The sequence below is a fragment of the Alosa alosa genome, chromosome 18, assembly GCF_017589495.1.
Source record: "Alosa alosa isolate M-15738 ecotype Scorff River chromosome 18, AALO_Geno_1.1, whole genome shotgun sequence".
NCBI lineage: Eukaryota > Metazoa > Chordata > Actinopteri > Clupeiformes > Clupeidae > Alosa > Alosa alosa.
This window is the reverse complement of record NC_063206.1, coordinates 28261398-28287709: the sequence shown is the minus strand read 5'-3', so window position 1 is coordinate 28287709 and position 26312 is coordinate 28261398. Positions and strand designations below refer to the sequence as shown.

General features: G+C 40.2%; 2 protein-coding genes across 7 annotated transcripts; both read right to left on the bottom strand.

Annotated features, from left to right (window-relative positions):
* Positions 1-333: 333 nt before the first annotated feature.
* On the bottom strand, positions 334-5794 carry wu:fc17b08 (microtubule-associated protein futsch). The gene has a single exon (XM_048269155.1). The coding sequence runs from the start codon at positions 5698-5700 to the stop codon at positions 2428-2430; it is 3273 nt and encodes a 1090-aa protein (XP_048125112.1). The 5' UTR covers positions 5701-5794; the 3' UTR covers positions 334-2427.
* lcor (ligand dependent nuclear receptor corepressor) lies at positions 5794-26209 on the bottom strand. 6 transcript variants are annotated; one of them, XM_048269156.1, is made up of 7 exons: positions 25590-25686; positions 19232-19297; positions 16662-16741; positions 16075-16210; positions 15567-15881; positions 14915-14999; positions 5794-6984 (listed from the first exon to the last, which is right to left on the bottom strand). In XM_048269156.1, exons 1-7 carry the CDS (start codon positions 25684-25686, stop codon positions 5796-5798), a joined length of 1968 nt encoding a protein of 655 aa, XP_048125113.1. In that variant the 3' UTR covers positions 5794-5795. The 6 variants fall into 6 exon arrangements, with proteins under 6 accessions (XP_048125113.1, XP_048125114.1, XP_048125116.1 ...); XM_048269157.1 differs by having other exon boundaries at positions 25594-25686; XM_048269158.1 differs by lacking the exon at positions 5794-6984 and adding an exon at positions 12199-13429.
* Positions 26210-26312: the final 103 nt, after the last annotated feature.

Genomic DNA, 26312 nt, shown 5'->3' with positions numbered 1-26312 from the left:
TAAATATTTAAAATACTTTCACAGCAAAAATATATTTAGAAGTAGGTATTTAATTCGATTAAATTTTATAATCAATTGACAGCCCTAAAAAATAATATTGCAAATTGAAATTACCTCGGGCTCAGCACAAGTAACTCTGGAGTCATAAAATACATAGACAAAAGGACAAGACTACATATCCATTGTTAAGTATAAACATTCAAGTCAGTTTGTAGTTGGATTGAAAAACTACTACTGCATTCAATACTGACAACCATGTGCTTTTTACATAAACAATAAAACAGAAAGTTATTATAATTTGCATTTACAATGAATACAAATGTACAGCCAAAATCATTAAGACAGTACTGTGCTATTTATTTATTTTCCCAAAGTATGGATACAGAGACCAGGCTACTGATGAAAATAGTACAATACATTTTGTTCCCCAAAATACAAAATACATACATGTTTCCAAATACTCTGAAATGTTATTTCAGGAAATACTGAATGATACCTTTTGAACAGGAAATAATGGTAATTTGTTTAGCAACAACAATTCTCCTAAATAAATACGTAGCCGTGAAAGGTTGGTGCTCTTTAAAAGGAAAATAAACAGATACGGACTGAGCACACATTTTACTCGCCTGAAAGAACGTCATAGAATCAAAGTATTTGATAGCATATTTGTCTGCAAGCAATCTATAGTTCATATTTGTTACAGCAAAAAATTAAATTAGAACTCTAAATAACTTAACACATAACCACTGGGGAATGGCAAAAAACTTTCTGGCACAAAATGTGGTGTTTAACAAGTGTCCTTAGTGAACCATCTTCAAAGAAATGTGTACATTATCAATGTTCTGGACCATATCTTACATCTTAAATGAATAGAATTGGTAGAATTCAGCTTACCATGGTAGGTCTGTACATGCATAGCATTATAAATTGGACTTAAGAAAACCTGGGGATGTCCAAAAGTAAAATTATGAAACTGTGTTGGGCTGCCTTACAAAAGACTGCATGCACAATCAAGCAAAATGCTACAGCTTTTTGTATTACAAAAACAGCTTCAGTGGCTTAAATGAGCAAATGAAAAGCATTTTCAGCGAAACCACAATGCTGTAGAATTTAAGTGAGAGAGAGACAGTACATTAATGCTGCTGACACACTGACACTTCATTTTATGTGAAGAGCTCCAAAAATAGGGTATAATAATGCTTTCTGAATAATGATACCAAGCCTGTAATTTGGGGGAAATTAGAATGCTTAAGTGTGCCCTACTTACAAGGAAAAAGTGTGCAACCTTTTATTTTTTTATTCGTTTTCATTTTTATTACTTTCTCAGATGGACCAAGAGTATGGACGGGAAGGGTTGTTTAAGGATGATGTACTTATTGCCAAGGTTTAACAATCTGAGGTCAAAAAACTTCAAGAGTCAAAATGTAACCACTGTCAAATAACTCCATCTATAATCTAATATAAAACACAATCTACAGTTAATGCTTGCTTTACACTTAAAAAAAAAAAAAAAACACTGGAAGAAATGCATCCATGGTAAAGGTCATAAGTTAAACAATGATTTTATCCATGTTTGTAAAGAGTTATGATTAAAACATTTGGGGGTGGGGGGCGCAAATACAGGAAAACAACAAGGCTGTGCATGAGAATAACCTTGGGCTCCCTACAGTACATGTCTGCGCAACAGGCCAAGAAGTGAGGCTCTCTATCCAGGAATAGTCTACCACATCACACTGACAAATAAGGCACCAGATCCAATTCCCACACAACCACTGCTTGCCAGTAGGACTGCAAATGTTACCATGAAAAGATGCAGGTGACAGTTAAAATGCAAGCACCGATCACTAAAAAAAAAAAATTGTCCTGCATCAGTCACTCATCATGAATTCTCATTTCATTAACTGTTCAGTCATGGCTTTTTTATGTTTGATGATTGTATGTCATTCAACTGACATGCGACAAAACCAATAAAAACCATGTGTAAATGGTTTATAAATGTAAATAAGAATCTTCTTAAAGCCTACCAAATGTACATGTGCAGCCCTAACTTGCAAGCGCTACACGGCTCTAGGGGGATAGAGGAGTATGCCCCTCAGCAGCAGGTCACATTGTTTATATGGGAACATCACAAAAACATTCAGCATCAAAATGGCAAAATTGAATTTAAATAACTCTTTTCCATATTTACATCTTCATAACTTTGCAAAATCATTGCCAAGTTGTTGTTTTTTTCCTCTCTACTTGTATCTCTCTCTTTATTTATATATATTAAAAAAACTTCAAGCATGTCTTGCCCACCCATTTAATAGGGACAAAAAAGAATTTATGAGCAAACTTTGAAGGTACATATACTGCATGACTTATCTCGGTCCTCAGTCTAAGAGCGGTCACCAATACTTCCCAAAACGGCAGTCTGTCTCCATTTTTTCAATTTGTTTTCAAGAGAGATGTCCTAGTACGTTTCACAGGAGTTACAACAGGTTCTTGGGCTCTCTTGGTAGCAGACTTGGGAGACTCGCTCAGGCGCTGTGCAGCCTCAATTTTCCTCTGAGACCTTGTCAGCACTTGGTCTTGTGAGACTGATGGCTCAGGACTCTGTGTAGGGGAGACCAAACTCACAAAGGCTTTAGTAGGTGTTTGCTTCCTTGCATCTGCCTTAGAGTCACTGGTTGCAGTTTGCAAAGATTTTTCACCAGCTGAATTCTCTTTTTTGTTTGTGCTACCTTTTGGACTCCCAACTGTAGCCGAAGCGGTCCTCTGTGGTTTGGGGGACATTGATGTCTGCTGAGGCCTCTTTGGTGCAGGACCATCTTTACGGGCAGGTTCCTTCAATGCTTTTGTGCTGGTCGTCTTTGTGACCTTTTCTTTACCAGTAGGCCTTGTTGCACTCTTTTTATTCATGGGGGACTGCTGTGCCTTTTCTTTCTTTGAAACATTTGAGTCTTTACCCCCATTTCTCTTTGAAAGTGCCAGTTTCTGCTGGCTTGCTGAGGGCAACTTCTGCTTGGATGCCCCTTTGTGAGGTTCAGCCTTCTGGTCTTTGAGTTTCTTTGAATTCTGCTGTCCTTGCATTTTCTCCCGTATATGGGAGTACTTCCTCAGAATCCTGGCACTAGTTGGATTTTTCACAGAGGTCTTCTGGCCGTCAGCAGACTGCGCAACACCCCTGAAACTCTGAGGCTTGGTGGACATCCGAGTAGCAGTGGTTAACTGCCTTTTTTCTTTACTTTTTATGCAAACAGGTTCTAGTTCCAATGCCTCGGCAATAAGCTTTTGACTCTTAGCATTGCTCTTGACTGGGGAGGCAATGGCAAACTTTTTCAGGTGTTTCTTCAAACGCTCAGCCTGCATATGTACACCATGTGACGTCCCTGCCATAGAGGACGAACTGTGAAAGCATAGCTGCGTCTCAGATGGAAGTCGAGTGTTTACCTTTTTAACAATGACAAGGGACTTTGTTTCTGTGGTCTGCAAGAACCAGCGACAGATGCTTGGCAAATCAAAAGATTTCATAAAAAGCATCTGTACAGGGGAAAATTTATGTGCCTCTAATGTTCTGGGTTTTCGAATTCTTCGCTTGCTCTTCCAGATGTCTTTCAGTCTGTCTGCTTTGTTCCTTGATCTGTGTGTTTGGGGCCCCTCTTTGTCCACATGGACCCATCCTTTTTGCATTTTATCAAACTTGGTGTTCAGGTTCATGATTAGCTGTTGGTTTTCTTCTCCTCTAAGGGCCTCCAAGAACTTTGGGGGATTTGGTACTACAGGCCCAGGGTTTGGAATACTAGGTAAAATGACAGGCTTAACAGGTTCCTTTATTGGACCCTGCTTAATCTTTTCAGTTCTAAGTTTAGGAGGGGAGCCTGTAAGGTTCTGTTCAGAATCTGACGAAACAGCCCCAGATTTAGTTGGCCTGGGAGATCTCTGAGCTTTTTTGTCCCTTGGTGAGGTTGTGGGGCTCATGGGCTGGGGGGCTGTATTAGCGCTGCTACTTCTCAAGGGCATACGCCCAGAATTCTCAGCGGGATTTCCAGTGGAAGAACTGCCATCACTATCAACACCTTGACTTCGGCTCCTCAATGGCATGTGCCTTGATTTTTCTTCAGAATTTGTAGGGGTACTTTGGGAATCCCCAGGTGTTTCCTCAGCTACAATGGTACCTGCACTTCTTAGAGGCATGTGTCCAGACTTTTCCATAGAAGATTTTGCAATAGGTTGATTCTTACTGCCTTCCACAGGGCCACTCCTGCTTCTCAAAGGCATTCGTGCTGAGACTCTAGTAGGGGTAGTCACAAGAGATGGGTCTGACTGAAGACTAACTGGTTCCATAAGACTATCTTTACTGGGAGGGTCATAGGCATGTGAATCTTTCAGTCTTGTCTGTTCAGACTTTTCTGAAAGTGACTTGTCTGTCTCTGCAAGCATGTCCTTCTCTGCAAGCACGTCTTTTTCTGCAGGCACGTCCTCTGCAGGCACGTCCTTCTCTGCAGGCACGTCCTCAGACACGTCCTTCTCTGCAGGCACGTCCTCAGACACGTCCTTCTCTGCAGGCACGTCCTCAGGCACGTCCTTCTCTGCAGGCACGTCCTTCTCTGCAGGCACGTCCTTCTCTGCAGGCACGTCCTTCTCTTTTAGCTCCTTGGATGATGAAATCGGAGCATCAGTAACGTTTGATAATGGAGGAACTGCCTTCTGTTCTCCCTCATCATCAAGTGCCTGCCTTGCCTGCATTGACCTAAGCATCTTTCTAGTCTGCACCACGTGATCTGCTATTGGGTTCTCACATGGACTCAAATCAGCTGTTTTGTCAAATTGATGAATGTTAGACTGTTGTGTTTGTTCTTTACCGACCACTTCACTGTGCTGAGCTTCACTGTTAGATACATCACTTTCTAATGGTTTTGCCTTAACAGATCTCAAAGGGCGCTTTGTCTCAGGAGTCTTGGCTTCTTCAGTAACAGAATCAGAGACTTGTGCTAATGCGGTCTGATCGTTTTTCTCAGGGGTCACGGATATTTCTTCAACACCAGAGGCCCTACTGCGCAATCGTCTGTCAGAGCTGCCAAAGGTCCTTACATTTCTGCGTTTTTTCTGTTTTTTACTCTCTGGTGAACTCAAAACCTCTCTCAACACTTCTTTGTCCATATACGTTTCTGGGGGAGTATCTGAGCAAGTATATTCACTAAAGGGCTCATCAACTACTTCTTTCTCTGTTTCATCGCTGCTAAGGACAACGTTCAATTCTGTTTCAATGCCAGATTGTTCATCTAACACCTCATAATTTTGAGTGACGTTGTCAGTCTGTTTCTCTAATGCTGAAGTTTCAGAATGTCCTTCTGGTTCAGCTGAAATGTCTAGGTCAGTATTCTTATCAATCAACTCGTTATTAGTTTCTTTATCTTTCAAATTGAGGTCATCTTCCTGTGCAACGGATGGCAATTCATCCCCGCCACAGGGCTCAACATCAATGTCTTCTGAAACAGAAAGTGGCTCAGGGGACTGCTCACACGGTGGATCTTCTTTAGTCATCTCCAACACTGGCTCTACATTTTCAGCATTTTCACTAATTGGTGCAATATCTGCCTTGTTTAGATCATCTCTAGCAGGTAGCTCCATTGACTGCTCGGAAAGTGGCTCTGCAGTGCATAAAACCTCATCTTGTTCAGACAGACTGCTCTTCTGAGCTGCTGCTGGTGCTGACATTTCAGGGTAAGCTTCTACCTTGTCTTGGTATGTTGTTTGACCTATCTGACCCGTCTGACTTGTTTCTACAATCACATCTACATCATTCACATTGGTCAACACATCACCAAGCATTTCATTCTCCGCTGAGGTCTCTGATGGCGTCGTCTGCTGTATGGATTCCCCACAACCTCCTGCAAATGGCATGTCCACTGGGGGACACCATCAGGCTTGGCAAGGGCCTGTTTTGGAGTGACTAATGTGATGATGGGCATTGGTGCAGGACAATTGCCACTTCCATTTTCTGCCGATTTCCTGGCCAGTGTTCTTACAGTTCGGAGTTCCAGGTAATCTTCAGTTGACATGTGCCCTCTTATGCTCTTCCTGGCATTCCGTCGTGGTAACATTCGGTTCAAAGGCTCTAACTGACACTCTGTAATTGATTTCCCAATATAAACAATGTCACAATGACTATCAGGATCAATGCGACAAACAGAACCATCCTTTGTTCGAGGGAAGGATCCTCGTCTGCTCTTTCTAGCTGTTCTGGGTGTGTTAGGCCTCAGGACTAGTGGTTGCCGGGTTGGGATATCTTTGGTTTGTCCTGGAAAACCTTGATTGGAGTGTTGCAGATGTTCTGAGAATTCATGCCCATCATAAGATGGGGACACTCCAATGACCTCTAATTCACTGCTACTTGTTGTACACTGTAGTACAGTGTCAGATGCACACTGCTGTTCTTCTAAAGAGTCAATAGAGAGATGACTGCTTGACATCTTATCTTTAGCTTTTGATTGACGTACAGAGTTGGTACTACTAAGTCCATGGGTTGACTGATATTGGCGGCTTACAGTTTCATATTCCTTTGAACTAGTAAGAAGAGATGACAAAATGTTGCCACCCTCGATCCCATCTTTACGAAGATCCAAAAGTGAACTCCCACTCACACTGTGTGAATCAGGAAAGTAAGTGTCTTTTTTTAATGCTACCTTTTTGCTGTTCCCCTGAATTGCTGATTCCAACAACTCTGCTTTGCATCTGGCTTTGGAGGAAAGTACAAGCGTTCTCTCAGGATGTTGGGTCTCTGAGCGTTCCTGACCAGCACTCACAGGTGTCTGTTCATCTGGGACTGCTCTTACAGACACATGTGAAACAGTGGTTGAAGCCTTGACTTCAGTCTCCAAATATCCCAGTGCATCAACAATCTGACGCTGGTGATGCAAACAAAGCTTGGCCATAAATCGTTCTAGATCAGACGTGGACTGTTGATCTCTTGCATAAGCAAGACCCAGGTTGTGAGAGTCACTGAAAAACAGAAGGGAAAGACATACATAAGATAACTCTATCAATATTTGGCAATGCTTTGCAATAAGAAGAAACCTCTTCTGAAGTAAAAAAAAAAACCTGCTGACTTACAATGCCAAGTCCTGTTTCCAGGAAAAAGGGTACTTAATCAGCCAGTGAATTAAATATAGACTACTAGTCAAATGTTTGGGGTCATTTAGAAATGTCCATTCCACTCCATTATAGACAGAATACCAGCTGAGATCAGTTACATTGTTTTTTTAAACAGGGCATCAGTTTTCAGATTACATTATGTGCATGTACATAATTGCAAAAGGGTTCTCTACTGTTGTAGAAAGAAATGGCTGATCTTTAATGCAATATCTACATTACCCATTATCAGCAACCATTCATCCAATGTTCCAAAGGCACATTCTGTTTACCAATCTGATATCATTTTAAAAGGCTAACTGAGAAAACATTGGAGAACCCTTTTGCAATTATGTAAGCACATAATGTAACCTGAAAACTGCTGCCCTGACAATGCAACTTATCTCAGCTGGTATTCTGTCTATAATGGAGTAGAATAGTAGTGTATGTGATAATGTGCAATTCCTTATTCTGCTTAAAATGTCTGGAGTTAAAAACAAGACTGTGTCACATTGCAAAGTTCTCATAAACATTTATTGAAAGAAAATGTTAAAACATTCATTTTAGTTGGTCTGTAATATTCCAGTGTAATAAAACAGTTAGATCCACTCTTTTGTGAATGAAACCACCGATTGTTTTCACATGCATTAATCAAGATGCTCTAGGGCTAGGCTAATTAATAAACAATACAGGCTAAAATTAAAAATCACTTCAGCACATCACAAATAGAAACAAATAAAATATTTTTGGTAAGCAACAATTTCAAATAATACTTCATCTTTCTTAAACAATGAAAAAGGGCCAAAAAATGTCAGTAGCAAGTGCTATAATAAAATGCCAGTTACCGTCAAGATGTCCCACAAAAAGAAAAGAAAAGAAAAAAAATAGACATAGGGCATACACACAATATATTTTACAGTACAAAACATTGAATTACATAAAATATGAAATGAGGTCCAGTGGAGCTCTGACCTGCCCGTTTCAAAAAACAAAAGGCCAAGGCCAGAATTTACACAGCTTATTATACTGCCATGTGTCATTATGAAGCATGATAACATTCTGGCTTACAGTGGTTCTAGAAAATGCATGAAAATAAATTATTTTCACCCTAAAACTGGGCCAGTATGCTACATCACTAAAGATGCCAGTGAACACAAACCAAAAAGTTCAGCATGTGAACATGTCATCGCATATCTGAGGTACTGCGAGCATCAGAGTTTGTTATATCCATTTGGCCAACATCTAACCTGGACAAGGGGGTGAATTCAAACAAGCACTTCAGTGAATGCACCTAACACTTCACAGCGGAGGGGAATTACCCTAGAGGTTTGACATCAAGAACATTTCAAAGCATCTTTTCAAAAATCTAAGGATTTTTGACATTTACATGCCAATGTAGATCTCTGTAATTCATCTGGCAAAAAAGGGGAACATCTAAATCTCTTAAAAGAAAAAAAAAAAAAAAAAAAAAAGGATTTTCTGTTAACAGAAACTTATCTGTATGAAATTAAATGTTAAGTTTACTTTTTTCCTGAGGATGAGTTGTGTGCAAGAATCAAAGTTAGTTTAACCACATGACGCCACCTGGTTCTAATGTGCATTAACACATTTCAGAAAGCTCAACTGTGTGAACAATGCCTAAAACGGTTAACAAAAACGTTAAATGCCAACTGGATAAAAGAAACAAAAGTCAAACTAAGCTCATTCCATGCCTCCAGGATATTACAGTCTGTTATTTTGAAATTCTTGCGTCTTGTGATTGCTATAACCTTGATCCATAATCAATTAAATAGAGGTTACATACCAATGCATCTCATGACATATGGTATCTAAACTGTATGGCTTAATTCCACTCTTCAATAAAACATTAAGCTTACTGGCAGATATCAGTCTAAATCCTGTAAAATAAAAAGGATATACATGTGATGAACGTTCTTTTCTTGCTACCATGGTAGCAGAAATCAAGGATGAGAATGAGCATCAAAGACCTGACTAGATATTAGTCAACAAGTTGAATCCTGTAAACTATTGAATAATAATATTAATAATAATAATAAATTTGTGGAGATTTGTGGAATATTTCTCTTATGGAGTGCATTAAGTCCGCAATAAAAATAAAAAATAAGACAAACAGAAACACAACATAGCAATGTTTTCATTTTGGAATATATTATTCTTTTGAAGTGCATTTTAGTTTGCCTCTTATCCACGCAGGCCAGGACAATATACCAGAAATATTAAATACCATGGTATCTGGACATACCGATACAAGGTCCAAAGTATAATCACCGTATTTTTAAACATTGACGGTGTGGTTTGTCTAAAGAGTCTAAAAAGTTGCTCATTTTTGCTGATGAACTTAAGCAGCTGTTTGAGGCCTTCGCCACTTGAGGTCAGTCAAATGGTATAATCAGTGTTCTATCTTCCTGATAAGCTTTAACTACAACGAAGATGCACTTGTCAAATTGAAACGGCAAGCAAATAAAACAGAAGGGGAGAAGTAGGGGAAAGCAAACAAACCACCTACACCAAAAATAAAAAAAAAAAAGTGTCTACACAGTCTGGAAATATTTTGGTTTTATCCCAAATTACAATGTTGAGCCTGCCAACCTATAGAAAGCAGTCACAAAAAAGTACATCAGCTAGAGGTGGTAAAACACCTGGCTGCTCTTTTCATTAGTTTTGTTATCGATTAAGTAGCTTTGATAGATATACACGAAGAGCTAATATCTTGAACAGCTTTTTGTAAGTACACCACAGTAGCGTTCACTTCAATGAATTTGATTATTCGATTTGTTAAATGTATTAGAACAGGCAAAATTTAATAAAACGTGTCCTTCAATGATTGATTAATTCCCAACCCCACCCCTCACCCACACAGACGCACTAACTTTGTAATATATCAAGGAATTCACCTTACATTAATTAAAACAGTTAATATACGCTATCTCACTCATGAGATACACACGCATACACACGCACACAAACAGTGTTCTAACAATGACAATGTTTGAGGTGAGCTCTGATGCAAATATACACATACATTTGATACACAACATGTCAAAGCCTATATGTACAGTATATGAGGTATTTCAGTAATTCCAACGAAGTAGTAGGCATTCTGCGGATATAGATTTCACATGAAAAAAAGGGTAGTCAACATGTAAGTATTGCACCGGTCAGCTAATTACTTAAATCTGTGTATATATATATATATATATATAAATAAAACTATGTATTATCCTCCTAATTATCTCTTAATTATGCAACTTGTGAGGCTACAACACCCAAAACAAAGCCATGATAGGAAAACCTTTATACTGATCTAGCCAAGTACGCTAGAATCCCCTTTCTAATGAATCACAGATCTGCCTTCATATATTAAAATGCAATACATAAATAATAAAAACAGTACAAACAACTGCATGTAGCTGTACAGTTTGAGATTTCCTAAGACCAAGAGGATAAATAAAATAACCTTTCAAAACAAACAAAAAAAAAAAACAGGATAGGGAAAGGAATAAAAGTGCAACCCCATTTCGCCATGCCCAAACCCAAAAGAATCCAAAGATTGTAAAACATTTACGACAGTGCCTTTAAAATATTAAGCAGCTCAAGAGGGAGAACATGAAATTTTTAGACTAAAACCTGAAACATTCACACGCAACTCCTGAGTGAGATCAAAATTAAATCACCAGTTCTGAGAAATCACATGTGTAAGATCCTCCGATTTTAACTATTCCATCTGAGTAGTCAGAACGGTAGGATATTGTGTGGCTTACATGAAGTCTTTGCTTGTACATAGCATTCATAAACACAATGGCTGAGAGAGCACAAAGCAGGGTGCGCCTCTGCTATGCTCACCACCAAACATGCTACTAGTCCATCAAAAAAGTCCCATAGTGTAAAATGAAATATAACCAGCCATCCTTCGATACAAACCATGCATTTCTACAAACAAACTTTGGGGGACATTTAGTTACAAAAACCTCTTGCCTCTGACAAAGACAACTAGACAAAACACTGAGCTACAAGTGCCTCCACTGGCCACACACACCCTTCCTTGCAAATGAGTAATGCCAGAGGATTGTCATGGAAACATGCAGCTTTCCGCATTTAATTTTGAAGTCGTTTAGTCTGTTAAGAGGGTTTTTTTCCTTTCTTTATGTCTTTTCTTCATCAGAGATAAGAAGTGAACTTAGACTTGCTATACGTTACAAACAAAACTAAATATTTTGTTAAAAATATCTCACGGTCTTCCTATGGCCTTTTGAAGTGTTCAAAACACTCATCCTGTCTATTTAGATATTTGTCTTCACGTAGCCTACAAGGCCTCTCACCTTTCAGTGACATTTTAAGACCCATAGTGCTGCACTAGGCCTTTTACATTATGTTCAAATTTACAACGTTTTCAGGAAACTCCCGACAGTCTTCTGGCGAAAGTTTAAAAAGAAAAGCATCAAGCATCACATGCAAGAGGCCATGTGCATCAATACTTCCCTACGATCTTCAATTTTGATGTAGTCAAAGGAAGGCTCTTTTCCCTGATGATTATTACTGAATTCCTGGTTCAGCTGAACAAACTGTTGAAAAGTGCAACTGCAAAAGAAAAACTGCCGTTGATGTATATAAAAACGCTGAGAATAAGTATAGAACATTCTGTAAGTAGTATTGACCTAAGGTACAGATATGAGGTGTATATGGTATGTGCTGTTTTAGGACACTTCACTTTGATACCAACAAGTTCTTCAATCATCCTTTGTAGGGGTTAAGTCGGTCTCCAATCTGCATTCTGCATTCGATATACAAACCCAACACCCTTTGGGTAAAGTGGTTCAATCGAAGTCTTCAGTGTTTTAGGGGCCATAGCAGCAACCTGACTTTCATCAGTGCTTTGAGTAAAAATTATGGCACAAAACAGTAGCAATAACCTGATCAAGATCCTCTAGAAAAGGAAAAAAAGAATGCCTAACTGTCATCACCTTAAGTCACGTAGTGTAGTAAGCGCAAGTTGTTAGAGAGTGCTTTTGTTATTTGGTTTGCTTGCCCCGTCTCCCAGTGGCAACTCAAATCCAGGATCACCCCCAATTGCCAGAATTCTGCTCTGTAGCAGTTTGAAGTAAAGGTATAAGGTCTCTCTCCTTTCTCTCTATTAAGGATAAGAAAATCTGCACTCATTTAAAACTAATCACTATTTTTGTATCTGCTGTCCAGAGAACAAGATCATAAAAAATGTGTTTTGGTATTTAAAAATCCCTGCTTGGGCATCCTGCCCACATGACTGCAAAAGAAAAAGAGCCAACTCCCATCTGCTCCGTGAAATCTCTCCGTGAAATCTCTCCGTGAAATCTCTCCCCGTCACTCATCTCTGGAAACATCAGCGCTGGGTGACGCCTCCTCGCTGAGCTCAGGCGGCTCGCATTTCACGGCAACTTCCTCCTCGTGCTCCTCGGTCTTCAGTTTAAGCTTCTTCTTAGGTGGGTTTTTGAGTGTTCCTAGGCGCTCCTTCACTTTGTATTCCAGAGTGCTGTGAGGTATTCCGTAGACGGTCTGGGCCTTCGAGACGCTCATCTTCCCGTTCATCACCACGCCGATGGCCTCCTCCAGGTTCTCCATGTTGTACTGCCGGTAGCGGCCCCTCTTCTTCCGGGGCTGCTTGAAGCTGGAGTCTACTTCTGGGTCAGAGGTCGAGTACGGCTGGCCAGATATGGCACGCTCTGCTTCCGACCCCAAGCATTCCCCGGCTTCGTCGTGGAGCCCCCCCATGCTCCCTCTGCGGCTGTGTTTGGGGAAGATGGAGTGGAGCTTCTTGCCGAGGGCGTCCTCGGAGTAGGAGCTCATCAGCAGGCCATAACCATGCAGGCTGGAGTTGTGGGAACTCCAGGACAGATCCATGCCTCTGACCTGAGGAATCTTGAGGCCCACAGGCGGCGAGTGACCCATGTCAGTTTTGTGCTGCAGCGACTTGAGAGCGGCAGGACTTCGTACAGGCACAACAGAGGTTTCACTGAGATCAGATAAGCCCTTGTGGTCATTCCCTGCAGCGTTCGGCGGGGGTTTCGAGAGGTTAAAAGGCGGCTTGGTCCAAGATTCATTCCTGAGTAATGGAGAGGGCAACGGTTTGGGTTTCAAGAGTCCCAGAGGTTCGGTTTGGCGTTCAGTGGCATTTCGGCCCGGCAGGTTCTGCTCAGAGTGAGTAAACAGTTTAAGAAGGGAAGGGTGGTTGTCAAACTCCCCAATCCCATCGTCCCGCGAGCTCCAGGGAGGCGGCTGGTCATCTGCATCTCTCGAGCTGTAGTCACGTCTCGGGGAGATCCTGATTGAATGGAAGGAAATTGGTGTAAGCAGAGCTTGCACAGCTTTTTTTTTCTCTTTCTTTCTAAGGGAAGGATGGATTAGGGAGGGGGAGGATGTGGCCGCTCCTTTATTAGATGACCTTGCCAGGGTAACATCACTCTTTTTTCCATTTGTCAAGAATTTGCTCTGCTGAATTACAGGAGGTACAAGACGGCTCCAGTTATTTGGAATTAGTTTATTTGGCTTTTTTTTTGGTCGTCATATTACATAAAGAATGACTCAAACAAAACAAAAACAAAAGGAGATCCAGTTGGAAAACAAACTAACAAGGGGACAAAAGGGATGAAAAGAAAACAATAATAATGGTAGGAAAAAAGGATAGGCTAAACATCCAGCAGCAAGGTTCAGTGGAGCCAAGGACTGAAAGAAGTATGTTCTGCAGTGAACATGAAACACACACTCAAGTGCAGCTGGGAATAATGACGTTACCACTAAACAAGCACAGCTATAAAAGAGTCAGCCAAGGTACAGGGCGAAAGTTAGTGTCCACCAAGAAGGGTGTTAGTGAAGGGGATGGGGATGCTAATGTCTATCAGTGGCCATTTTTTGCAAATGATTATGGGAAAACAAGTGACAAAAGAAAAACTCCACCACAAAACAAGTTACTCCTTTGATTTGGAGCAGGGATAGGCAAGAGAGGGAAATTGATTTGTAAGTATGACAGGCATTTTTTCCTTTTCTGTTAGACAGCATTACTCTCACAGTACGGCAGTGACACTGTATGTAATTTGGCTTAAATAAGTCTCCTTAAATAAGCCTGTTTTTTTTTTTCCTTGTATTATTCTATACAATTCATGTGCTCACTTTTACCAAAGTCAATTTAATTTCCAGAAGCACATATTTAACTTTTGTGCAAACAAGAGGATCTTAATCAGGCTAGAGTATGGAAAAAACATTTTTTTAACTCAAAGACCATGAAATGGAAACTCTCCATCTCTACCAGTAACACAGAACTTAAACTAATTAGATCAGTTCTGTAATGAGAGAAAAGTTGTCAAAGTTGTTTGGTTAAGGGAGAGATGATAAAAAGAGGCAAATCAAAAAAGGAAGTATTTGAAGGATTTTTCTATTAAATAAAATGACAACAGAACAAAATCAGAATAAAACAGTGGACAAACGGGAAAATAATACAAAGAGGTGTGAAATGAGACAACTGAAATATTCACATTACAATGACATGGCTGTTTCCAACATGTATTCCCTTTCTTAGAAAGTCACTCAGATGTGACTGCACACCGTTCAGAAATGTGCCCTTAGGGCAAACACATGGTGTTGCAGTGCAGTATTCTGCACCCTAGGTAGCCCTCTGAACCCCTTACATCTAAACAAAAATCACTCAGACTTATTAAAAGAAAAAAAAAAGAAAAAGAAAGCATTACAAGGCACAGTTTTCAACTATCATACATGTAAAAAATATATGTTTTAAGAACAGGTTTCAACTTACCCCTTAACCAAAGGCGCAGCAGGGGTTCTGACTGATACAGCTCCTCTGTTCCGGTTTTTCTTGGTTGAGAGATCAAGGACACCATCTAAAGACATAAACACAGCCAAGGTCACCGAGGCTGCCATCATTCACTTGCTTAACAACATTTAAAGGCAAATTCAATGTCAAATGAAGTGTGTCTAAGCCAAATCAAGTGAGTCAGCCAAGTGTGTGGGGTCGGAATGTCATGGAATGACATGGGACAGGAATTCCAATGGTGGAACCTATTCACATTTAGAGAATTCAACTATGCTTATTAACCCAACCAACTTGCACTACAAAACAGACATACACCAATGCATACTCAGTGTTTCCAACAGAATTGAATTGTATTTGTGGTGGTAGATCAGGGGTGATGTTATATTGTGCATTCTTATATGCTTGCACATAACTTAATTAGAGAGAGAGAGATGAAAAGGATTTCACATCACATATAAATTAGTACGACATAGAAAATCATTGTGTGGTGGTACATGTTGATATTGTGGTGGGCCGCCACAAATAAGTCAATGTATGGGAAGCACTAATACTGGAACAGTGGCTTTTATATATAGCTGCAGCATGTTCCAACTATAGATCTCGCCCCTCCCCCACAACCCAACCCCAGACACACCTTGCTCACAGACAATGATGTCGGGCCTCTTGACTGTGAGGTCGAGGGGAGCTTCCTGTTCCGCCATAAGAAGCTGGCTGAGGACAGGGTTCCTGGCCGATGTGAGGCCGGCCAGAGCGGGAGCAGCAGGAGCCGCGGGAGCCGGTGTTTGGGAGCGTGTGGTCAGCAGGCTTTGGTCCGAGGTGCCGTTGGGCTGGGGTGTGCCCTGAGCAGAGCTTGTTTTTGAGGTATATTCGGCAGCGAACTGACGGATCATTCGCTGCATTATTTCACGAGCCACTACAGGAATGTCCGGGTCTGAGAAGCTTGGGATGTCTACAATTGGGGAGACGACAACAAACCAAATGGTCTTGATTCAATACAATTTTTGTATTCCCGATACAAATACATCACTTTCTGCTTACCTTACCTAAAACTGTTCGATTTCTGTTACAACACATGAGATAAAACAATTACAATAAGATTATATACTAGCTAAATGTACATTTCCACACACAATATGATGTACCTTTCCTGTGCAAGACTGCATTGAGGAATTCCTCTGCTTCCCTCTCAAGGTTGTTGATATTGAATTGATCTTTAATGAAGGACAATGGTCTTGCCACACTGCCCAAACTGTCGTTGTTCAGGCCAAGTAAGTGTTCCTGTAACAGAAGATGAAGAGAGAGAGACAGAGCAGAGGTGGGGGACAGAGGTTAAGGATGTTAGACATTCGCCACCAGGCCTTTTTATATGAGTGTGGTCCTGGAAGCCAATGTATCTGTGAAGCAAGCAATAAAAGAAAGCAAACAAAATGTTCAGTCTCAATTGCGTCTCTCTGCCGTCTGTGTGTTCGTCATGGCTATCGGATCTTTCAATGAGGTGGAAAACCATGGGTGGGGGTGCGGCGGCGGCGAGTAGGCCAATAAATGGGTTGAATTACATCCAGCCATTTCTACACAACACTGGGCCACTTAGAAAATAAATTATTATGAAGGTGAGGGGGATGGGAAGAAAAGGTAGCACAGAGACAGAAATGCAGAGAGGAAGAGGACAACAAGGAGGAGGAGGTGGTGGGGGGGGAATTGAAAAAACACTGAGGCAAAGAAAAACTACCTTGACTTTCTCTCGTCTTAAGCAGCAGAAAAGACAATTTTCATCAAATGACCAATCTGACACACCTTCAGGCTGACAATCTGCAAATCCAAAAGAGAGGGGACAGATTTGAAAGACAGCAATAAATAATAAACTGGCTCTCACAAGAGAGAGACCCGTATGTTGAACAAAGGTGGTCAAATGGTGATTTGAATGGATGATGCTTTCACTACTTCAATAAAAATCATACTGTGAATTGTTTCAGTTCATACATCGTGACACACTGAAGATGTCACACTGAGACTGGAAGATAAATGTTATGGGGATATGGTGATATTTAACAGCAATGTGACATTAATGACTATCGATGTCAGGCCACTGCTCAGAGCCCTCACTTTTGTCTTTTATTTATTTATGCATTCTATATTTTATCAACTGAAAAAAGTATCTCACCTAATATGGTTCAGACAGATTATAATTACAAGTGTTGACACCGGTTGGTTTAAAAATACAGCGCATGAATTCGGTATCTGTCGATAGCTATATGGAGAAGTCGTTGTTATGGAAACACCCTCTGGTATTTCTGCTCACTGCTTGGTTCATGCGATCACCCTTATTGCAAGGGGTGTCTGCAAGTCGCTGCAAATGATATATCTGATATGGACATCGGAATGATTACTCCAATGTCATCTTTTTTGGATCCAGTAAATCAACTCCTTGGTATGATTATGCAGTGACATCAAATTACAATTCTTGCCAACACATAACATCTTTATCTAGCAAAAGGCCATTTCCATCAATACAATAAATACAACACTTAAGCACAAGTCAAGTAAATGTAGGCCCAGCCATTGTCATGGCATGACAATCCTTCTGACCTTCAGTCATTGTCCTGCTGCCATTCAATATCAGAAAAAAAAACATGCTAAATGGTGCAGTAGGAGTATTTAAACCACCCAGGAGGCGGTAGCTCCAGGGGAACAAAAATGAATGGTATACCAGTTAGGGCCCAAACATGACCAAATCTACTGGCACCAGTTGCGATGTCATGAAATGGCATGGATCATGTGACTGGAAGTATTGTCTCTTACTGGTGGTCACTACCCAACTGAATGTCAGTGATGAACAAAAATCTGCACTTCGTCAAAAGAATCTCTTGTATTGTCATCGCACTGTTTGTCTTTTCCAGCACTTGAGCAACAGTGAGTCCAAATAATGGCCAGCATTGTCTGCACCACAAAACACATTGTCAAAATATCTGAAAGGACTGGACTTTTACACTGGCACAACTCCAGCCAAAACCCAATCTCGACATACAAACAAAGCGTCTTTCTACCAGCATGGCCTAATGGGGCCACCCTGCGTGGAGAAGTGAATGGATAAGTGTGCCAGATGTTGTGATAATGCCCCATTGTGAGCAGTACCTCATGGGCAAGACCATGCCAAATTAGACAGTATGACAGCATGTTACACAAGAAATGACACCAATAACAATGTCTGTTGGTTTAATGGCAATATGACAACTAGAGGGAACTTTTAATGTCAATGAGCAAGGAGAAATGCTAATTAGCCAAAGGCAATGATATTAAAATATATACATCTCAATATTGTATTGTATGTGTTTTCAGAGATCTTCAGCTAATCACCCGAGATATGCTCCACTGATGTAACAAAGGGAAAAGAGCTATGTAATTATGTACACAATGCACTGACGACATGGGCGATGCAGGACAATCTGTGATTATTTTTTAACTACTGACAGCACAGGAAAGGGTATTTGAGCATTATTTTGCCAATACATTTTAGATGACAGCAAGTATTGATAGGATCAGTTGGTGCATTTCACTTCATTCAAGGTTATCTGGTTTTCTGAAACAACAAAAAGATGAAGGGGGGAAAAACACCCACTACCTGGGCTAAATTGGTCATTAAGTGCTGTCACAATCTTGCATTTTAAATTCAAAATGGTGGTCTCTTCATGGCCCAAGTCAATACATCACCTCTTTAACCCAAATAGCCCTGCAATTAAGTTCTGGTTCTGACAAGACTCTCGCAGCATGACTGCAGCTACCACCTACACCACTGAAGCAAGCGCTCTGAATGACAAGCAAGTTGTCGACAACTGCTTTCAGAGCGACTCTAGCCTCTTGAAGTGTCGGGTATTCTTTATTCCGAATGTACAGCAAATACTGCAGACAGAATTAAGCTTGTGCGACTGTGACAAGCAAATAATAAATATGACTGCCATTGAACCAGCTTGTGTGATGCTCTACTCTGGCTGTGATCTTTGACGTACAAAAAGTGGAGGTGTGGCCTGTTTACACAATCAGATTGACATTTTTTTACCACTACCACACCCACCCAGCTCTTAGACACAGGACTTTGATCAACATATTTTTCTCTCCAGTAAAAAAGAAAATGATGAGATTTGAGTTTTGCTCTATACAAGACCAGTTTTCTTTTGTCTATAAAGGATAATGCATTGCCACTTTGGGTTATCATGACATATCTGTGTATTTCATATCTAAATTCAGTGTGCTGATGATGCCAGGTCACAAAAGATGAGATTTTTCATGACATGACTCACTCACCTTTGAATAATCGAAGGTCCTCTATCAGCCTTGACCCAAACAATCCTTCCAAAATGCTCTCAAAACCTATGGGGGGGAAACACAGAAGGTCATTCACAATCAAATCTATCTGGTTGCATTCTGAACAACATTAGATGCCAGAACCATTTCCTTTAGACACTAGTAATGGTGCTTCTTCATTATATTTATGCATCCGGACTCCTGTTAAAATCCATGCTGACTAATCTGAGACAATCAGACTACTACAGGCAAGGCAACTGGATGTTTCGTCTTGGGGGGATTGGTTAGAGCTTAATGCGAAATCATGACTACAACAGTCATCATGTCACAGGAGTGTGCTGGTTAAATGTTAGTACTTCACATGTCGCCTAGCAACCACTTCAACCTCAACTAGCATTCTTCATGGTAGGGATGGGGGGTAAAAATCAATTCATGACAATTTGAAAAAATACACGCCTATACATCGGGAAAACATGGCTTGTTATTACTGAAAAAGCACACAACTGCAGGGCTTGAGAGTATTTGAGGGGGGTGGGTGTTTATTCAAATTAATGCTAAATTGTAACCAGGGCCATACATGCGTCTACTACCAAGTTAGACAGAGGGGTCTTATATTTTCAGACCAATAAAGGGCTTACTGAACACGGCACCTTTCAGAGCGCCTTAGGTTTGAAGCTACATACAATGTGGCTACAAAAGGTTCTTAAAATGCTTCCAGTTTTTTAATACATGGATGGACAAATGATCCCCCCCCCCTTGTTACTAGTGTGTCTAATAGGCATTCACAAACACTAATGTTATGCTTTATTGAGATTAGCATTTTGTTTTTGTTCTTATGTTGATATTTCACGGGATACCCAGCAGTCTACATATGTGTTGCTGTTCCAATTATTGCTTAACTGAGTGCACATAGATTGCAAAAACCCAGACCCACATTAGCGAGTTACAGTAGCTTACCATTACATTTCAATACAGAATCCCATTTTGCCATACATAATGCCAAAAACATAATCTGCCATCCTAAATTGCTTTACTTTGAACAAAAGATTCATCTGATCAACACAGATGTCAATAAAACAAAACTAAAAAAAGGCTATTTTAGGGTTCAGCTTTCAGTCATTCTTCATTAGCACAGTCCTTTGTAACTCAATGAATTAACAGCCATACACACACTGCTTACACTCATCATTTGGGGGTTGTGGTGCTAATCCGTTGTCTTTATTCAGATTTCTTGCCATTTGTTTTTTGTTTACCATGTTCCACGTGGCCGCAGATTTAAAAAAAAAAAAAAAAATAAATAAAAAAAAAAATTCACCATCATCCCTCCCCTACTTTTTATGATTGGAGATTGACGTTTCTGACTGGATTTACTGAAAGTAGAGTGAATTCAAACAGAACCTCTCACAGTTTGGCACAAAATTTCAAGTCATAGCAATTGTCCACTTGTCCATCGGGCAATTACAAATGTAAAATAGCTAGACCAGACTCAGCCTGCATCTGCTTGCCCCAGGCTCACGGGCAAACCATTTGTCCATCCCTGCACTATAATTCCTTCATTTGACTATATAGGCTAGAGCTAGAACCTTTAGATGAATCAGATCAGAGATCCAGTCCATGTTTGAATAAAACGCCTATCGTAACACCTCCAATTATCACCCATGTCGTTTGAAAATTCTAAAACAACAATGTTTTTTAATACTTCAAAATAACATTTGAAGTATTAGCCATAGGTGTGTAGATTTGAACAAAATCTGGTTTGGTTCTTACCGGGGCTTTTACTGCCCGAAATATCCGATTTTATTTACCACGCTCGGAGGTTAGTGCTGGCCTGGTGGGTCGTCTACTTACACCCTTTCACACGGCACATGAACGGTTCTCGTCGCTACTTCCAAATTCCACTGGAGCGCCAAGCGGATTTGTACACGCAGCCTTACAACACTGTTTACAGCTCTTCGAGTCACGGTAAAATGTCATTTTTGGTACATCGCTAATTTAGATACACCAATGGTGTGGGTGCTTGCGTTTCTTTCGTCGTCCGCCGTCTTGGTTTGTATAGAAATTAATATTAAGTGACACATACACGCAAGAGGACGGAAACACGGGACTGGTGGTAATGGGGGGCGTTCCGATACACTCTTCGCAGCGATTACTAGGCCTACAGTTTTGAAAGGACGAATACTTGTAACTATCTCAGTATTTGTATTACATCCCATCACTGGCATGATTGGGAGAGAAAACAAATGACTTCATGATATGCATCGTCCACGTAAGCCTTTAACCGACACACCTCTGCAAATGACTGACACAAAAGCAATATACTAAGCTATAGGTCTAAGTATTCATAGAAGGCAGACTGCAGTGCTGTTGCATCCAGAATGTAGGTTAAGCACACCCAAATGCTGCTGCAAAATGATGTTAAGCTAATTATGAGGCTACCTCAGCGGCAGCTGCTTTCAACCCTATCAAACTGGCAAAATAATCTATTTGAACAAATTACATTATTTTGGTAGAGGTATAGCCCAATTAAAATGGCACAGTTTGAAAAATATATCTAGCCCAAAAGCTAATGCAATTACAATTTTAGTTCCGTAAACACTAAGTGAAGAGCCCACATTTACTAAATGCTAACTGTATTAAAACAAACCTGCCAAGTATTTTTTAGGGAAATGCCCTATACAATTCTCTGAGTATTGTAAGAGCTTGAATGCATAGCCTGATTGCTCTCTTTCACAAGCAGGCAGACATATTCATTTTAAATAAATGCTTTCCACCGAAGCTATCCAAGCATGCTCCTCAAGCATTTCAGGCTCAGAGGGAAAAGTAGGTCAACATCCCAAGTTTGACACACCAGGCTGACATCAAAGTTCTTGAGGAATTCATTTTTGAACAGTTTTGAACAGCACCATTGGAGGGACTATTACAATGCTGATAGAGAATAAAGTGTAGACATACTTCTAAAATACAGATCTATAATCTTTTACAAAGATGTGTAACGTTTGACAAAGCCTCCCACCCTTACACCAATGCTATTGAACAATCGATCAGCGTTTAAATGTGTTCTAAAATGGCACAGATGAACAGTGCAAACTGTATGCAGTGACAAATTCCACCCTCCCCTTAGCCCAGACATGCTTGAAAATTAATTTAATTAGGCTAAAAATTCAATCAAGCTTTTTATATTCATCCTTAATTCTGCCACTGAAAGATGAGAATTAGAACCCTCTGACTAAAGTGAAATGTGCTCCACTGCAGCTAATGTAAATAATTCTGGAGTTGTTTGAGATCTACTAGACTCTTGAGGTATTAAAATATTCTCAACCCAGTGAGAACAAAACGCTACACCCAAGAGATGTTAGATCAACATTGTTTTTGTAGCCACTTCAGCACCGAACTAGACAGGCCTGAGACCATGGTGCAGTTGTGGTCCTATACAATATTGACTCAAATTGATAGCATTGACATATTTTACATGCCTCAGGGTAGTGCGGCCTAGGCCTACAGCCATATTTTTCTGGTATTCAAAAAAGAAAAAAAAATGTCATAAAATAGACTCATGAAAGCTAGGACAGAGACAACAAAGACGTTTGAATAATCTTAAAAGGGAGAGACCAGAAAATGAGTTGCCTTCAAAAACACCATGTTCTTAAGGGCACATGTTTTATCATATGATCTTCTCATGAAGTGGTGAGGCTTTGACTTCCACACAAAGAGCCTCATTGAAATGGTGAATGTAAAGTTATGCATTCCTATTTGTGCAGGGTGGGGTTACGTTACGGAACTTGAAACATATATGAAGACATAAGGTTTGGACAGCCCCAAATTCCTTTTCAGTTTAGGATTTCCTTGTAACAAGTCAGATAACAAAAGAGGGAACTGACTAACAACCTCTCTAAATTTAAGGAGTTTACCACTGCCAGTTACCTGAAGCTTGAGAAAATCCTGAGTGGGACTTATATTATCAACATGGATATGAAAGAGCAGGCATAGGTTTCTGCGCTATTTCTACAACTAGATGATAATACTGTTGCTGTGCAACCACCTGCAACGCGACATCCTGTCTCCGCACAAAAACAAACAGTACAGCTGAACACAAAAACCTGTAGTCTAACATGGCACAGTTTTGTGCTGTGCTAAAACTTACCAAACACAGTGGTAAGGAACTTATAATGTAGTTTAATCCTGAGGGTGAGCCTGGGGAATGATGAATATCAAAGCAGGAATCGGACAAAAAAAAAGTGCCTTTTTAAAAGAAGAATTGCACTCTTGATATACAGTGACTAGCAATGTCTAGAAACTGTTCTTAGACAGTCAGAAAATTCTGATCTCATCATAATCTGCCTGATGCATCCAACCATTTATGTAGCTTGAATCAAACATAAATATACTCATTCATGCATGAGTAAATTGAATTGCTTCATATTTGTAATTCATAGCATGATCGAGTAAATCTCCCACCATTGCTTGGCTGGCTTAAAGCTGCATTTAAACAAACATAATGATGCATCTGCCAGAAAAGCCTTTAACATTAATAAGCACGAGTGATAAACATTTTTCCATTCTTGCTGTTTTGTAAAACTGCTCCTGGACCATTCCCTTCTAAATCAATAACAAAAATGCAGCTAGCTGCCTAGTTCCATCCAACAATTTCTTTGACCTACATTTTCAATACAACAACTGAAACCAGAGCATGTTGGCAGAATCTGACATGTCAACTTCAAGTCTGTCCAATTATGACAACTTGATTTGTGATTACAAAGGACAGCCCAAAAACCAACCAAAAGGCCAGACTGAAAAGACCAGAACTCTGACAATGAAATATGGCAAAATGAGTGAATTAGCGAGATCGTGTTATAAGTAGAAAAGGTTCAAATGTTATACTCAACGAAATATTATAAAATGAATGTATGTGGAAAGCCTAAAGGATTACGGGTCTAAAGTGACAAAACTACAAACAACCATGTGTGTTGCAGCAGTGATTTGTTATGAATATTAAATGTGCACTACTGTGAGGCCAAAATGTCGCGGGGGTTACGATGTAGAGGGCTTTTCAGACCAAAACTGAAAAGCCAAACAAATACATCGGTTGTTGCAACAGAAATACTATTCAGAGCATGTGTATCTGGACTACATAGCACATTTCCAAACAAAAGCCATTTGTGGGTCAAGTTTTAACTCACACAAAATAGCCGTGTGCCCAGTGCACATTTTAAACAACGGCACTTTCTACTTTAATAATTTCCCCTAAAATCAATTGTGCACTTCAATAAAGAAAATTCAGCCCATTTAAAAACTATAGGTTAAACACTATATTTACAGATCTATGTCCTATAAGTAACAACAAAACAAGTGGAGTGAAGTTAGCATGAAATATTACATTACAATGCAACACAACGCTTCCGACTTATCTGGAAACGTGCATTCCCCACCCACCCCTTCTACAAAACGCAGTTGAAAATACAAATGAACCGACGGCCTTTCTTGTGATGATTTAATGTAAAGATGTGTGGCGTAAGTACAAGTTAAAGAGTTGCACACCACTTACTCTCAAAAATGCCATTTGTAAATGTTGGAATAATTGACATGCACTGGCAGCGTTGACAAACTGCGATACAATTACCGTTAGCTTGCCGTTAAGTATATTGAACGTGACTTAAGACCACTTCCCCCATTGCAAACGCGAACACACCCCAAAGCAGATGGGAGAAAATCCAGTTTGGCAAGTACAATCTAAGCCACTAACCCTGAGCGTCAGTCAAAGTGCAACGAGTGTCGCCCTCCCCCACTAATATAGCTACAGTACACAAGAAAGAAAAGGGGAAAAAACATATCACATGAGCGCGCACACAAGCAAAACGAGTGTTCGAATATGGCAACGTTAGTTTCAGCCACCGTCCCTCACTAAAAAATCTTAACAATCGCTTTGTTGACGTCGTGTATAATCACTCTCCAGTTGCCGCAAGGAACTTCAAGGAACTGATAGAATATCCCTCACAATTAAAGGGTTTAAAACCACACACCGAGCATTTCAGATCGCCTACAACACAAAATGACTGTCAGAAATAGGAAAGATAGCGCCCTGCTGGGCGGACAAACTGTGCAATACGCTCGCTGAGTGAAAGTGCAACGATATATAGTTATATAACTGGCAACATTATCAGAATTTATGAACTTAGTCAACGTTGGCGTATGCGTTTGCTTGCAATGCTAATGATACATTCGTAATGTTAGTTGGCTAGTTCGCAAGCTAGCTAACGTTAAATAGCTAGCGATTCCGATCAGAGAACAAATAAACAAATACGACCCTTTAACACACGGGGACGTGTGCATTAGTTTACACGTCTGCCTACAATCACCTTACCTACACATTGAATAAGTTTGTACCGCCATGAATCAAGATCCTGTCGAATGCCGCGTCTCTCGATCATACATTGCTGCCTCTTGCACAGACTCGCCATTTTCTGTCGACCGATATGTGAACGCGCACGCTCACAGGGTTATTTTACGTCGCCTCAAAGTTTGTGCAATCTGAATGGCTGCTAAATACAGTCTATGGCTAAATATCTCTTACCCTGTAGGCTACCCAGCTACGTCCCTTTAATTAAAATGCGACATATATTTTTATTCAGGCGATCAGGCCACATGGAATCATTTATCAGATTGTATTGTATTTGTATGTTCTCTTAGTGATAACGGTAAAAATGGAAACATTATCTTACCAGTGTATTAGCCGAGCAGGCTCATACTGTCTCATGTCAGAATACCCCGTAATGCAATACAAACTCTAGGCTTCCTATATCGCATGTTTTTACACTATAGTATATAAGCTGTATAGCCAGATATATAGAAATATCTAGCTAAACATAATGGAGCGGTGAGGACTTAGATAATAACTCGTTTTCTCACGATTTCTCCAAGACTCAAGAGATCCTCCTTCCATTGATAGACAGGCTATATGGCCAAAACGACCTATTAGTTAAAACAGACATCGGCATTGTGCGCAGTCTAGCCGAAACAGGGTTGTCTAAAACAGCACTGTTCCTAGACTGACCAATCAGAGTACAGTATAAATAAATCGCCAAGA

Bases quoted from the DNA above. Each gene is read 5' to 3' on its own strand.
- wu:fc17b08 (XM_048269155.1), bottom strand. From the start codon at position 5,700: ATGTCAGCACCAGCAGCAGCTCAGAAGAGCAGTCTGTCTGAACAAGAT.
- lcor (XM_048269156.1), bottom strand. From the start codon at position 25,686: ATGGCGAGTCTGTGCAAGAGGCAGCAATGTATGATCGAGAGACGCGGC. The intron at 16,742-19,231 runs GTGAGTGAGTCA...TTGGATTTGCAG, and splicing joins GGACCTTCGATTATTCAAAG to ATTGTCAGCCTGAAGGTGTG. The intron at 6,985-14,914 runs GTAAGTTGAAAC...TCTGTTTTTCAG, and splicing joins GCTGCGCCTTTGGTTAAGGG to TGACTCTCACAACCTGGGTC.